Source organism: Halyomorpha halys, unplaced genomic scaffold, assembly GCF_000696795.3.
Source record: "Halyomorpha halys isolate HHAL.00 unplaced genomic scaffold, Hhal_1.1 Scaffold1266.1, whole genome shotgun sequence".
Taxonomy (NCBI): domain Eukaryota; kingdom Metazoa; phylum Arthropoda; class Insecta; order Hemiptera; family Pentatomidae; genus Halyomorpha; species Halyomorpha halys.
The window spans coordinates 71919-84893 of NW_027110142.1; the positions used below are offsets into that span (position 1 = coordinate 71919).

At 33.3% G+C, this 12975-nt stretch overlaps 1 protein-coding gene across 2 annotated transcripts in view; it reads right to left on the reverse strand.

The window, feature by feature from the left end:
- Nedd4 (E3 ubiquitin-protein ligase Nedd4) overlaps positions 1-12975 on the reverse strand; it is a 55830-nt gene that overhangs the window by 12904 nt on the left and 29951 nt on the right. For both annotated transcript variants that reach the window (XM_014433778.3, XM_067048269.1), the window contains 6 exons: positions 10758-10816; positions 6198-6263; positions 5887-6119; positions 2429-2550; positions 2000-2240; positions 1625-1853 (listed from right to left, as the gene is read on the reverse strand). In XM_014433778.3, coding sequence (XP_014289264.1) covers positions 1625-1853; positions 2000-2240; positions 2429-2550; positions 5887-6119; positions 6198-6263; positions 10758-10816 — 950 coding nt within the window. The remainder of the gene's footprint in view (positions 1-1624; positions 1854-1999; positions 2241-2428; positions 2551-5886; positions 6120-6197; positions 6264-10757; positions 10817-12975) is intronic.

Here is a 12975-nt window from a genome sequence, read left to right on the forward strand (position 1 = left end):
TGTTTATAGATTTTTTTTAAATATTAAAAACATCCAATAATATTTATGTTAAATATTATCTCTCTTTCTATCAATTTACATCTTATTTGAAACTATTAATTGTTATTCTTCAGGAATTGAGTGGACAGAAAGTGGTTGAAGATATGGGATTTGAAGATTATTAGGAAAACGAATGAGGCTGCGGTTCGATGAGCAGCTACACATAAATCTGAAGACCGTGAGCGAGTGTCAGGAATGTACTGAGAATGTAAATTGAAGGATATCAAAGGTGTATGATGGACTGAGAGATTGGATCACTTATTAGAGGAAGAATGCAAGAAAATATTAATGACAGAAGGAAGGGTAAAGCCTCTTCAACTCTTCATAGAATTGGGATGACAGAGGTATCCCTGGGGATCCCGAAGATGAAATGTACAAAGCAATTAATCAACCACTTTAATTCTGCTTCTAGATCTCCAGAGACACCCCCATGAACCACACAATTGTCGAACTGGGGGAATATTAAGAAAGTAACTAGGAGCTTACGGGTTTCAAAAGGAAGCAGGTAAGAAAGATAATTTGAACGCTTTAGGGTGGAGAAGGTACAACGGGAAATATTGGAGACATGGTTTTTCCAGGAGAGAGTTTAGTCTATGGTGACACCAAGGTTTTTGACGGATAGATGGAATTGTATTGGATTGTTATTTAGGAATAAGGTTGGAATATGAGGAATAGTTTTCAAGAGGTGATTGGATCTTATTATGATTGCCTTAGTCTTGTCTGCATCAATTTAAGCTGGTTTTCTTTTGCCCAGTGACTAATTCGATTCATGTCTTCAAGAAGTTTCTCCGTGGCAACTAATACATCAGAAGGTGGTATAGGTAAATTTGGAAATCATCTGCATACAGATGGTAACTACACTGGAGAAGAACTAAAGAATGTAAGAAAATTAAAAAAAATCCTCAAAAGATAGGAACATGCCACTGATATGATCCAGGGAAAATCAAATCAGAATTGAAAAAAAAATGAGTGGTTGGGAAGGGTGAACACGTGATTATAGAATATTTTGTTGGAAAAATTCAGTTTGTGTTCAGTATTCCATGTAAAAGAAAGCCACTAAGTACTTTCCACATCAAGCCCTTTTTCAACACCATTGCATCAATTGGTCTAGACTATTGCTCAAAAAGTTCACAATGCACAAAAAAATTATAAGAACATGACTTATAGGTAATTTTCTCATTTTAATTTTAATATGTTGGTTATAATAATATATTGGTTTACTTGTTGCATAAATCACTTTGCAAGCCAAAAATAAAACAGTAATTTATAGAGATTTCTCATGTTTGCCTAAAAATATTTGATTGGATAATGCCAGACTTGTGATTAGCACTCCAAAAAACAGTAAAACAAGCCACTAAAAAATAATTACAACAAAATATTTTGCTGCAACTAAGTTTGTCTATAACCTAAAAAACATTTAATAGAGCAATAGTAGACGATATTCATTGGCATTAAAAAGACTAATACAGTGGCTTTCAGCCAATAAAGTGTTAATACCTATGGATGGAATAAATCTTCTATAAACAGACATATATAAACAAAAATATAGGATAAGGTAAGACAAAAAAAAGTTAGAGCAACTTACCCTCCAAAACCATTGTATCGTAATATGATTAGCATGGTAATCTCCTTTATATACAGTATTGCTTTTCCAATCTTTTACATCAATATTTTGAATTCCACACATTAGGAGTTCAAGCTCATGTTCATCAAAAATTTTAATTAAGCTTAATGGAACAAGGGCATTAAAACCTTCAAGAAAAGCATTCATCTGTTCTTGGACTCTAGACACGAACCTCCATTCAATTACTAGTCTAAAATTTTAAATAAATAAAAGTTTTAAAAAATATGTATAAAATAAATTAATCAAAATGATATAATAAAGTAATGATGAAAATATACAAATATTTATAAATCAAAAATGTATAAGTAAAACATAGAAAAAAAAATATGTACTTACTTGATATATTCATCTTTATTTTCTTCAGTGACAGATATATTTGCACCATTAGGTTTCAATTCACGTTGGCACGTATGACCCAAGCTGTCCTCATCTACCGAAAATGTAAGGCCTAATTCGGTGGGATTATTTTCTTTTATCCATAACAGAGAATTGTAATATTCAGAATCAACACTTTCCATATCCTTTAATTCAATCGGTTTTTCTAACATCATTTTATAAAAAGGCCGAATAAAGAAAGCTAAAGCAAAAATAAATTCACACATAAAAAAAAACAAAACATAACATTAGATAATAGGCAGCATATAGTAAAATTATGGAAAGTATATCGAGGTAAGTAAAACAGTAGTGGTAATAATCTCATCAATAATAATTCTTAGTTTATAAATTTATAAATAGTAAGGAACAGTTATTAGTTAGTATATCTACCATCTAACAGTTTTCCATGATAAACTGCAAGTCCAGCAATTCGTCCAATAAACTTAAAATAATTTAAGTGTTCTTCATTACATAATCCTGATATAGGATTTATTTGTAGAGTATAATTATCCCTAGAACAAATATAAAATGAAATATTTACAGAATAAATTTAGAAACAGATCTGTAAATTGAATTTCCAGAAATACAAATAAATCAAATATTAATTATTTTGTGTTTCAATGTTTTCTTAACATAATCTATAAATAAATAATATTCATTCAGTGTGTAATATGCACTGGATAACACTTTGAAAGGATGAATAGGACTGGGTATCTAAGAACTCTCCTTTGGAATAGAATAAATTGGAAGAAAAATTCAGAAGATAACATCATTTGCAGGTGTTATTATCTAGATATCTTCGGTGCAATGACTTACTGCTCATTAAAGGGCTCTTGAATAAGTTTATGCTATGTGTCTCAGTCCTGTGCAACAACCATCTAATTCTTTAGTCCAAGTATCATAGACTGAATTAGGAGGATTCCATCATCTTATCTTATGTCTTCCTTTACGTTTCATGGCATACGTTTACGCACGTAATGCAATGTTAATATATAGTAAATAGGGAACTGTGCGCTGTTTTTTACAACAAAGGCATTGAGCGCATTTTATGGTGTAGAATATTTGACTCCATCTGTTATGTTTTTATATCACATTCCACTATCAGGCTTCCCCACAGCCACGAGCTCCTTCAATTTCTCACATTGTAAACTAGACTGTGATCTTACAATATTTCTGCCTTCATCCTACCGTTTATATCTACGGCCTTCATTACAGGTCAGATAAACTATTTCTTTTACCGAGGAGGTGTTCTTTATTTACTATTCACGAAATATTTTCTTGTTTAATTAAAAAAGAAATTTTATTTTCAATCATTTCATATTGTATTTTAATCATTAATGTTGTATAATTTCTTCATTATTTTACTTGTATAAAATTTTATTTGTTTCATTTTTCTACTAACATATACTTTAATTTTATACATATTACTCATGATATTAATAATTAATTGAAATCAATAATAATTATATATTTTTAATAGTTTGATTCCTTTACAGAACAACCTTCTTTCAGTAAATTTATTTTCTATTATTCAATTACAATCACAAAAAGGGCAGAACCTAGTTTTAAAGCGATTCGGAAAAACCTTTAGATATTGGAATCCGCTTGCAACAGCCCATGAATTTATGAAAAAATTTTCTTTGAGATCTTTATTCATCTAAGCTAGATGACTAACCCACCTTAACCTTCCAATACGAACAAATTTTTCTGTGTTTCCTTGAAGAAACAATGTTCATCTGACTCACTCAGTGCACATATCCAAAAACTTTGGCTCAGGATTGGACATACTAAGATTTAATACAGTTGTACTTTCGTATCTCCCAGAACCAGCTAACTAAGGAAATAATAACATAACCATAAAAACACCTGTTGGACTAGCTGATAAGAAACTTAATTTCTCTGGAAGTATCATTTTAGATATCCAATTAAGGGCCGAGATATAGAAATATGTCAACCTTCTCAAAGAAGTTTAAAATCACATTTGCAAAACCCAATTCAAACTTCATCCCAAGGAACTGCTTGTTCTTAAGAAATCATGTACTTTGTTTTAGTCTAATTTATTACTAACCACCTTTTCCTTGCAGCCTCAGCTGTGCCGGAGACAGTCTGATATATCAGAAGGTTCCAGCTTGGATCCTTACATAACACTCCATGCCATCCATTGTAATCTGACACATTTTTGAGGGCTTAATTTCACAAGCTCTTTTAGAGTAATGTTAAGTTCTTTCCCGGTAAAACTGTCATACGGACTTTAAAAAGTTATTAATAAATTATTTGCTCAGATGTTGATTTCTCTGCTCTTCTCCAGTACTTATTACAGAGCGAAGACCTAGTCCACCGTTGGTTTGTCTATTTGAAAGTAAATGATCAAATAGCACAATATAGAAAGAATGTCATATACAACTGGTAGGAAACGATTGCCCACAGTGGTTACTGCACTTGAGCTGGTCAGACTTCTTTTGAATAGGATTTTTTGCACCAGCTCTGTGACATTATTTTCTTCATCCAGATAGACATTAGGAGGTCCTGAAGCATCTTGATTGGTTCTATTCCAGTATGCTTGACCAGCTAACCTTCAAGGCAATCATGGCCTGGTGTTTAAAGGTGTAATTGGTCCTTCAAAAAGTTAATAAAAAAAACAAGATTCTATCATGCCAGACAATCCTCAAATCTGTGGGTTGCATTAAAGGGAAGTTTGGATGACAAATGAAAGCGTATCCAATAGATAAGAAAGAAAAAGCGTCTTTCTTGACACCACAAAGCTTGAAGAGATTTGTGGTTTTTAAGAGGTATGTTGTTTCACATAAAAGTGAATGATGAGTAATAAGAGCATATTTATATAAGAAAAAAAAGCTTCTTTCTTATATTTTCTCCAATCTCGACTGCCAGTTATCTTTGTTGAGTGCAGCTCATAAGTTTCTGATGCCAAAGCAGGTTCAAGCATCAAAGGGCACTCCATACCTTATAGATAATCAACCTATTCTCACCAGTGTGGAAGAGTCAGGTCAGGGGTTGGATGTATGGGTCACAACCAAACATTGAGTAGAATTAAATCCTTGTTTCACAGTAATTTCAAATAGAAGAATAATAAACCATGATGAAAATTATCCCCTTAACTATACTTCCATATTGGCTAGAAATTATTTCCAATAAAGAACTGAAGTTAAACTCAAGCCTATAATTGAACTGATAAAGAAAAGGAAAGGAAAATGGATTGGTCACATGCTAAGGAAGCCTAACAATCCCAAAGAGAAACATACACTTAATTGGAATCCACAGGATGCTCAGAAGCAAGGGAAATCCAGGAAGAGATCGGTGATGAGAGAGGTAGATTACTTGTGAAAGCAATGGAGAAAAGTGAAATATTTGGAATCTGATAGACATAAGCAGAGAAAATTTGTGACAGTCCTTTGCTCCATTGGGAGCTTAGGGATTACTACAACTATATTTACATAAAAATGTAAATGGAAGTGAAGAACTGACTATTGTCATAACCATGGACACACAAAAACAATTATTTATTGATCCAGTTTATTTATGTGTTTTACATCATACTGTGATGAATGAGATGGAAAATCTTCTATTCAGTGTAAAAAAAAAAAAATAAGACTGATTGAATAAGGATAGTACATCACCCCAAAACTGTTTTGAGATGATGTACTACGTTTATTTGGCTGTCTTTTCGAAATTGTTAATGTGCCCTGTGCTAAGTATGATCTTATGCTTTTCAGTCTTGAAAATACCAATAGGAGAAAGAATGAAGGGTTATTGAGTGCTGTTTGAGACAACCTAGACTTAGATAGATACAATTTTAATCTCTACAAAATTATTTTATAACAGATACTTACATGGCTGAGTATTCAAATAGACCATAGTATGGGTTGAACATTTCTTTTGACAACAAAAAAAACCATTCACGAGCTAAACCACCATAATCAAGACCAACCTCCCCTTCAAATTCTACCCATAATTTTGTTTTTAGTAAGTCAGGTCGAGAGGCAGTGTTTGTTATGATTCTATATGAATCCTCAAGTATGGCATGCCTTCTTACTTTTATCTCAAATTTGTTTGGAACATTAGTCTGAAAAAAATTTATAGTTGAAAAAAGTTGAATGTTTCAAAATATTTCATGAAAAATATTTAGTAAAAATAAACTCACCGGCTTTCTTAACTGTGTTTTTAAGTATTCATACTTCCTCTTGTAATCTCTGGAATATGGCACAGCCTGGAAAAGAAAATGAAAAAATAGATATATCATAAAATAAATAAATATATATCAAAATATAAATAAATATACCATAAAATAAATAAATATATCAGTTCCTTTTGAGATAAAATTTGAAATTCTATGTAAAACATTGATAATGTCAATTTACGTTCTTGCAAATATAACTAATAACTAATACATACAGAGTAGTGAAAAATGACGATTATGAACATACAAATAAATATAAAAGAAAAAAAAAAGACTTGAAAATAAGCAAAAATATTGTGAACACAGTGAAATACAACAGAAAAAGAACTTTGGTTAGAGATTGAGGAAAAATAATTGGTATAAACTGAAGGATAATAATACAGTGAAACTTCTTTTGATGGATACCATGCTATAGTGTAGACCCCTCTTAACGGACAATTTTGAAGGGAAAAGGGTACAAATTTAAAGTATTTCAACATTTTTGACATTTTTTCTGAATTTTTTATTTTAATATTTCTCAATATAGTCTCCTTTAACTCTACACACATCTTCCAGCGATGCTCCAATCTCTGTAACCCATCCAAAAAGTACTCGGCGTTTTTCTTTGCAAAATAATTGCTCACCACGAGGGTGATAGCCTCTTTATTTGATAAAAATCTCTATCCTCTTAGTGCAATTTTTAGATGAGGGAACAAAAAGAAGTCACTTGAGGCTAGATCAGGTGAGTAGGCAGATGATCAAGCAGTTCAAACCATAATTCGTGGATTTTCGGCATGGCAACCGCTGAGGTGTGAGACGATGCATTTCTTTTACTGCAAATGTGGCCGTTTTTCCACAAGTTTTGCCTTCAGTTTGTCAAGCAACGATGTGTAGTATGCTCCTGTAATGATTTTTCCTTTTTGAAGTTAGTCAATTAAAATAACTCCATGACTATCCTAAAAAAAGAGTCGCCATCACTTTCCCAGCTGAGAAAACAGTTTTTCCTTTTTTTTTAGAGCAGGTTCCCCCTTTGCAGTCCACTGTTTGGACTGTATTTTTGTTTCGGGCGTATAATGGTGTATCCAAGTGTCATATACAGAAATTAATCTGCGCCAAAACTTGCATTTATTGCACCTAAACTGCGCTAACAGAGCATTGGAAATGTTCATTCGAACATATTTTTGGTCTAACATAAGAAAACGCGGTGCCAAGCGTGGGGACAGCTTTCTCATATCTAAATGTTGATTTAATATGTAACAAACATATTCTTTCAAGATGTTCATAACCTCTGATATCTCTCTCGCTTAAATTCAGCAGTCTTATAGCACCATTTGAAGTACTTTGGCGATGTTTTCGTTGGTAGTTGCAGTTTTTGGACATCCCGAACATTCATTATCTCCCAAGCTCTTACGGCCTTACCAGACATTTAAATTCAGCTGCCCAAAATTTCACTGTGGTAAATGATGGTGCTGAGTCCCTATACACAGAATCCAACTCATCTTTGATTTGCGTAGGCCTATTGCCTTTCAGAAACAAATATTTAATGACAGTTTAATACTAGATTTTGTCCATTTTCACATAACACTCACATCAACTCACTCAAATGACTGTTACATAAATACTGCGCGTCCAAAATAGCTGAAACTTTGGTGAGTAAATGTCAACAAATGAACAATGAAATTCACTTGCTTTTATTTACGAGTGCTGTTATCTTTTAATTAAAAATGAATTCTTATGTCGAATTACTTAGGAAATATAATTTATTTTGAAATTATGTTTCATATTAAAATTAATAAAAATGAAGCAAACTTATTTTCATTTTTTAATATAAGTACATAATTAGGTAAATAATCTATTTTGAAAATTCCTTATGCAGCTCCAGTAATTAAAGAAGTTATATGAACTTTTGTTGTTTCATTTTGATCGTTATATTTTAAATTTCTCATTAATTCTCTCAGAAACAAAAAAAAATATTATACTATGATATAAGACTCTTAATAGATTTTATTTGAAAACTGCATGTTCTCTTGTAAGCAAAAATAAAAAAAAAAATGATCTAAATTGGTATGAAATTTTTATCAAAAGTGAAAAGTTTATGTTGAAAATAAAATATACATCAGTTAAGCTGTGATGCCTCGTAAGGCCGAAAATATCTTCTTTTTTTTTTAATCAAGTCTCCCATAAACACGGCCTTGACAGCCCCAGAATGAGATGCCAAGATTTCATTTCTCATGGCAGCAGTGAAATAAATCTTGACTGACCCTGGTGGGATTGGAACCCACAACTCTCTAAACCAGGCACTCTGGGACACCACCCCTAACATGCTCAACTACCATGTCCTCTAAAAATAAAAATCAACACATTGCTCCAAAGACATTTCAAAAGAATTCTTGAAGTCGGAAATAACACAAAATGATTGTTGAAAGAAGATACTATGTTTTTTTTATATAGTATAAAAATCATACATAATTCAATTATTTCATTTTTGTATTTATAGTAAATATACTCTTTCATATTCATACAATGGACGAAATCATCATCTCTGGAAGTGTCCATTATTTAGAGGTTTTACTATAATAGTAAGAAACACTAGGCCCTTAAAGAAATAATCGAAGATCTTTTATAAACAACTAATTTGACTTTTTTTTTTGGAAGAATTTTACTATTTCTAAAGAATGGATAAAGGAAGGTCTATATTGATCCTGAGAGTACAATATATTAATCAGGTCAATGGAACTTCAATTGTTGATAGGAAAGAATGCCATTTCAGGAGCATTATAGTACATCAGGACCAAATTAAGAAATTTAGACTGGCATAAAATCTGAGAAAGATTAAAATGAAACAAGAATGAATTTGAAAAGGTCTTAAGAAAACTTAAAAATGATTGGGCTTTAGGTGGGGATGGATCACTGGCATTATTCTATCTACATGACAAAAGAAGACCTAGTAAACTTTTAATCAACTTGAAAGAAAAGACAGCACAGCTTACTGATGTTGTCATTTCTAATTACAATAATATAAGCTACTCTGCGGGAGAGACATTATGAAAACATCAGGAACTGGTGGCTGAACTTAAACAATTGTGATTTATTTGAATATATAGATTTGAGACACAAAACTGTTTGCTAATTGTTACTTGGAGCAGAGTTGCATGCACTAGAGAGGGCTAGTTCCAATTTTTACTAAAGACATTTTCAGATAGTTAATGCTTAATGTTTATTTCATGAATTTCTATAGACTAATGCTGAAAACCACTTCTTTTTTTTCTGTCCATGTAACTTGTATTTTTCTGTAGTTTGTCTAAAACTTTTTTTTTTGGTCCACCAAACATAGTCTCCAGCACAACTACAATAGTATATTGCAGTTGATGGTTTTCGTGAAGGTAGTGTGGTGCAGTTGCAGCAGAGAAACTTCACAGAGTGAAATCAGAAAAGGCCAGTGTTGCTGGACTCCACACTTTCATGCTTACAATAAAGATTTGTATTTTCCTCTGTTTCTGTGCTTTTATTTGAACACCGAAGAACCCAACATCATGAGTGAATAATATTCCATGTAGGATATAACATTTTGTTTAGCATAGACTTGATGGGGAGAAAAATTTTAGTTTGGGAATTATTTAAGTAGCTATTAAATTTAAAGGTAACGACATGTAATTCTGACTTAACAAGGGAATGAATAGAATTGGAGAAGTCTTTTTAAAAAATATTTAATTCAAAGTCAATAAGAGAACAATAGAAGAGTCTGAAGTTCCATATTAACTTGAGCTTTTGCTCTGAATGAGCATGTGAGCTGGACACTATGTCTGATTCTGTGCAGATCAAACAAGAAACTTTGAATTAAATTTTTAAAATGCTAGATATAACAAAATATTTTTAAGTCCATTAATACATTTTGTAATATAATGTTTTTTTAAAATTAATAATTAACATATAATTATACGAATTTTAATAAGCAGGATGAGGCATTGGTTTCTAAAACCAGCCATATCCAATTTTAAATTTTTAAAATTTTTTAATTAACTGTTATGGGACTAGATTATCATGATATAAAAATATTTCTTTCAAAAACAGTAAAATACATGTGTTTCTGTTTTTGAAAAAAAAAATCATTTTACATTGTGATAACCTAGTAATTTTTAAATAAATAATAAAACTTAAAAAATTTAAAATGGACTTAAATGACTTTAGAACCAAACAAGTGCTCACATTGATATACTGGAAACTATTGGATCCCACAGAAGCATAAGGATCCATTGGATTGTCAGGTATTAATCTAAACAAAACAAGACAACTCCATCCTCACTGGGGACAAATGTTCAAGATTTAACAAGCTTTTAATGATGAAATACAGATATAACTTTTCAATAGAGGTGGAATACCTAAACCTTAATGATAATTACAAATATATTTCAAAAGACATTGAGTTCAAAACAAAAACTCATAATAACTTATGTAAATATTGATATAATAATATCAATCATATTAAACTATTTAATTTTTATAAGCATATCAGTAAATAAATCAATCAATTAAATCTATAATTACCTGACCAGCTATTTGTGGATTTGCAAGTCTTGGATCTTCCCACTGAGTAGTCCTAGTATCTACAATCAGATTTAAAAAGTTATATTGAGTCTTAGTTCTATAAATCAAACTTTTTCTTATTTACTTAAAAGGTAAGATGTGTGTGTGTGTGTGTGTGTGTATAGAGTGAGAGAGTGAGTAGCTCGGTGGTAAGGTACTGTTCTACAAACTCCAAGGACCCGGGTTCGAATCTGGCTGTGGCAGATAATTATTTTGTTTCACTAAGTAAGCCCTGTGGGTTTAGGAGCCCTCCAGGGTCCACCCAGCCTCATGAAGTGGGTACCCTTAATTGGGTAAAAATCTGGCTGTTGAGCATCATTCTGAACAATCACCTCCATGCGCAACCGTTGGTCTAGTAACAGTACTTCCTTACAAAGTGCTGCACCCCTGACCCTTCATGGGTTATAGCAGTACATATTTAATGTTATTTTATGTTTTATATATATATATAAAACAGCTTATATGTAAGCTGACTATTACTCCCGAAAGGGAAGGCCTATGCAGTAAAGAACGCAGAAAGATGGAAAGAAGATTGATAGAAATTAATGTTTTCTCTATTAATATATGTATGTGTAGGTGTGTGTGTGTGTGTGTATATATGTGTGAATATATATGTCTGTATAAGTTACAGCCTTAGTCAGCTGACTGAGGAGATCAGCTGATCGAATAAAGATATGTACCGAACCTAATAAAGCCCGTAAGTTACATCAGTTCAAACATGTTAGATCTTATTCCTTCTTCTCTTTTTTGACATTTTGCTTTTACCGAGACTTAACTGGTGCCGAAAACCGGGAACTTTAGATACCGGAGTAATTTTTTCTTTAAAAAAGAATTTTTTTAATTTTATTTTTCCTACTTCAATTTTTTTTCCTCTCATTTTTTTTAAATAATGGCTGCTAATGGCACCGGTATCGTTAGAAAAGCAGTCTTGAACCTGAAAGCTTTAAATCAAAATGGGGTCGAGAACGTACCTCCCACACAGGGGAATCCTCCAACCCCCAGAGTTTTCTCCACTACCAGTCTCTTCTGTGTGTGTGTGTTTTGTTTTTTTTACGATGGAAATCTTCAAAAGACACGGATAGGCCCGTTTGTGGGATTTTTACCCACTAAAACCACTGCCCTACACCTGTTCATTCCTCTCCACGGGACCTCCGCTAGGCATTACTTCATGGAGGGAAATGGCTCATTCATGCGCATTCTTCACATGGTTTTCACGTTTCCATGCTAGTTACGTCTTCTAGCCCTCTCTTCCTCTCTCAACCTCTTGAGTACGACTGTGGTGAATCTCTTCACTGCGTTCCAATGCTGGTCTGAGAGGAGCATATAGCTCACCACGTTTTCTGGAGTGATGCGTCCTCTACACTCTCTCTCCAATTCACTTCTTTCTACTGCAAAGCGAGAGCAAGTGAAAAACACGTGCTCCGCGGTTTCCTCGACAGTCTGGCATCCATGTCCGGTCATCAATTGGGTTATGTAAAAATCCACCTCACCATGCTGACGACCATACCACTTGCCCACATCGGGTATCAACCTGTGAGTCCACCTCCCGGAGTCTGCAGCCTCCCAATGCTGCTGCCACTGGTTGATGGTTATTTTCCGCTCTTCTTCTCTGGAAAAGTGCAAGCGTCGTCCATAGTGCCTGCTTCTTTCTTCAACAAGGAGTTCCACAGGTGGCATTCGGGCTATCACGCACACCGCTTCGTAGGAAACAGTTCGAAAAGTGCTAACTGTCCTTAAACAAACTCTGCGATAAACTGAATCAATCTGTCTCCTGTATGATTTGGTAGCCATCGTTTCTTTCCATATTGGGGCTGCATATAACATAATGGAGGTGACAACAGTAGCCAGAAGCCTTCGCCTACTTTCTTTGGGACCTCCGACGTTTGGCATGAGGCGTGACAAAAAGGATGCAACTTTAGCAGATTTGGCGCTTATATACTCCGTGTGAACATTAAAGCGGAGACGTGCATCGATCATGACTCCTAGGTACTTTAAGCAAGACTGGGAACAAATTTCGTGCCTACCCACCGTAACAGTGATAGACTCAGTCTCCTTCCTGCTAGTTACTAGGAGAACTTCGGTCTTGTGATCTGCAAGTTGTAGGCATACCGAAGACAGCCAACCTCGGACCTTAGCAACAGCCTGGTTAGCGATGAGGGTAACTTCTTCCAAGTACTTC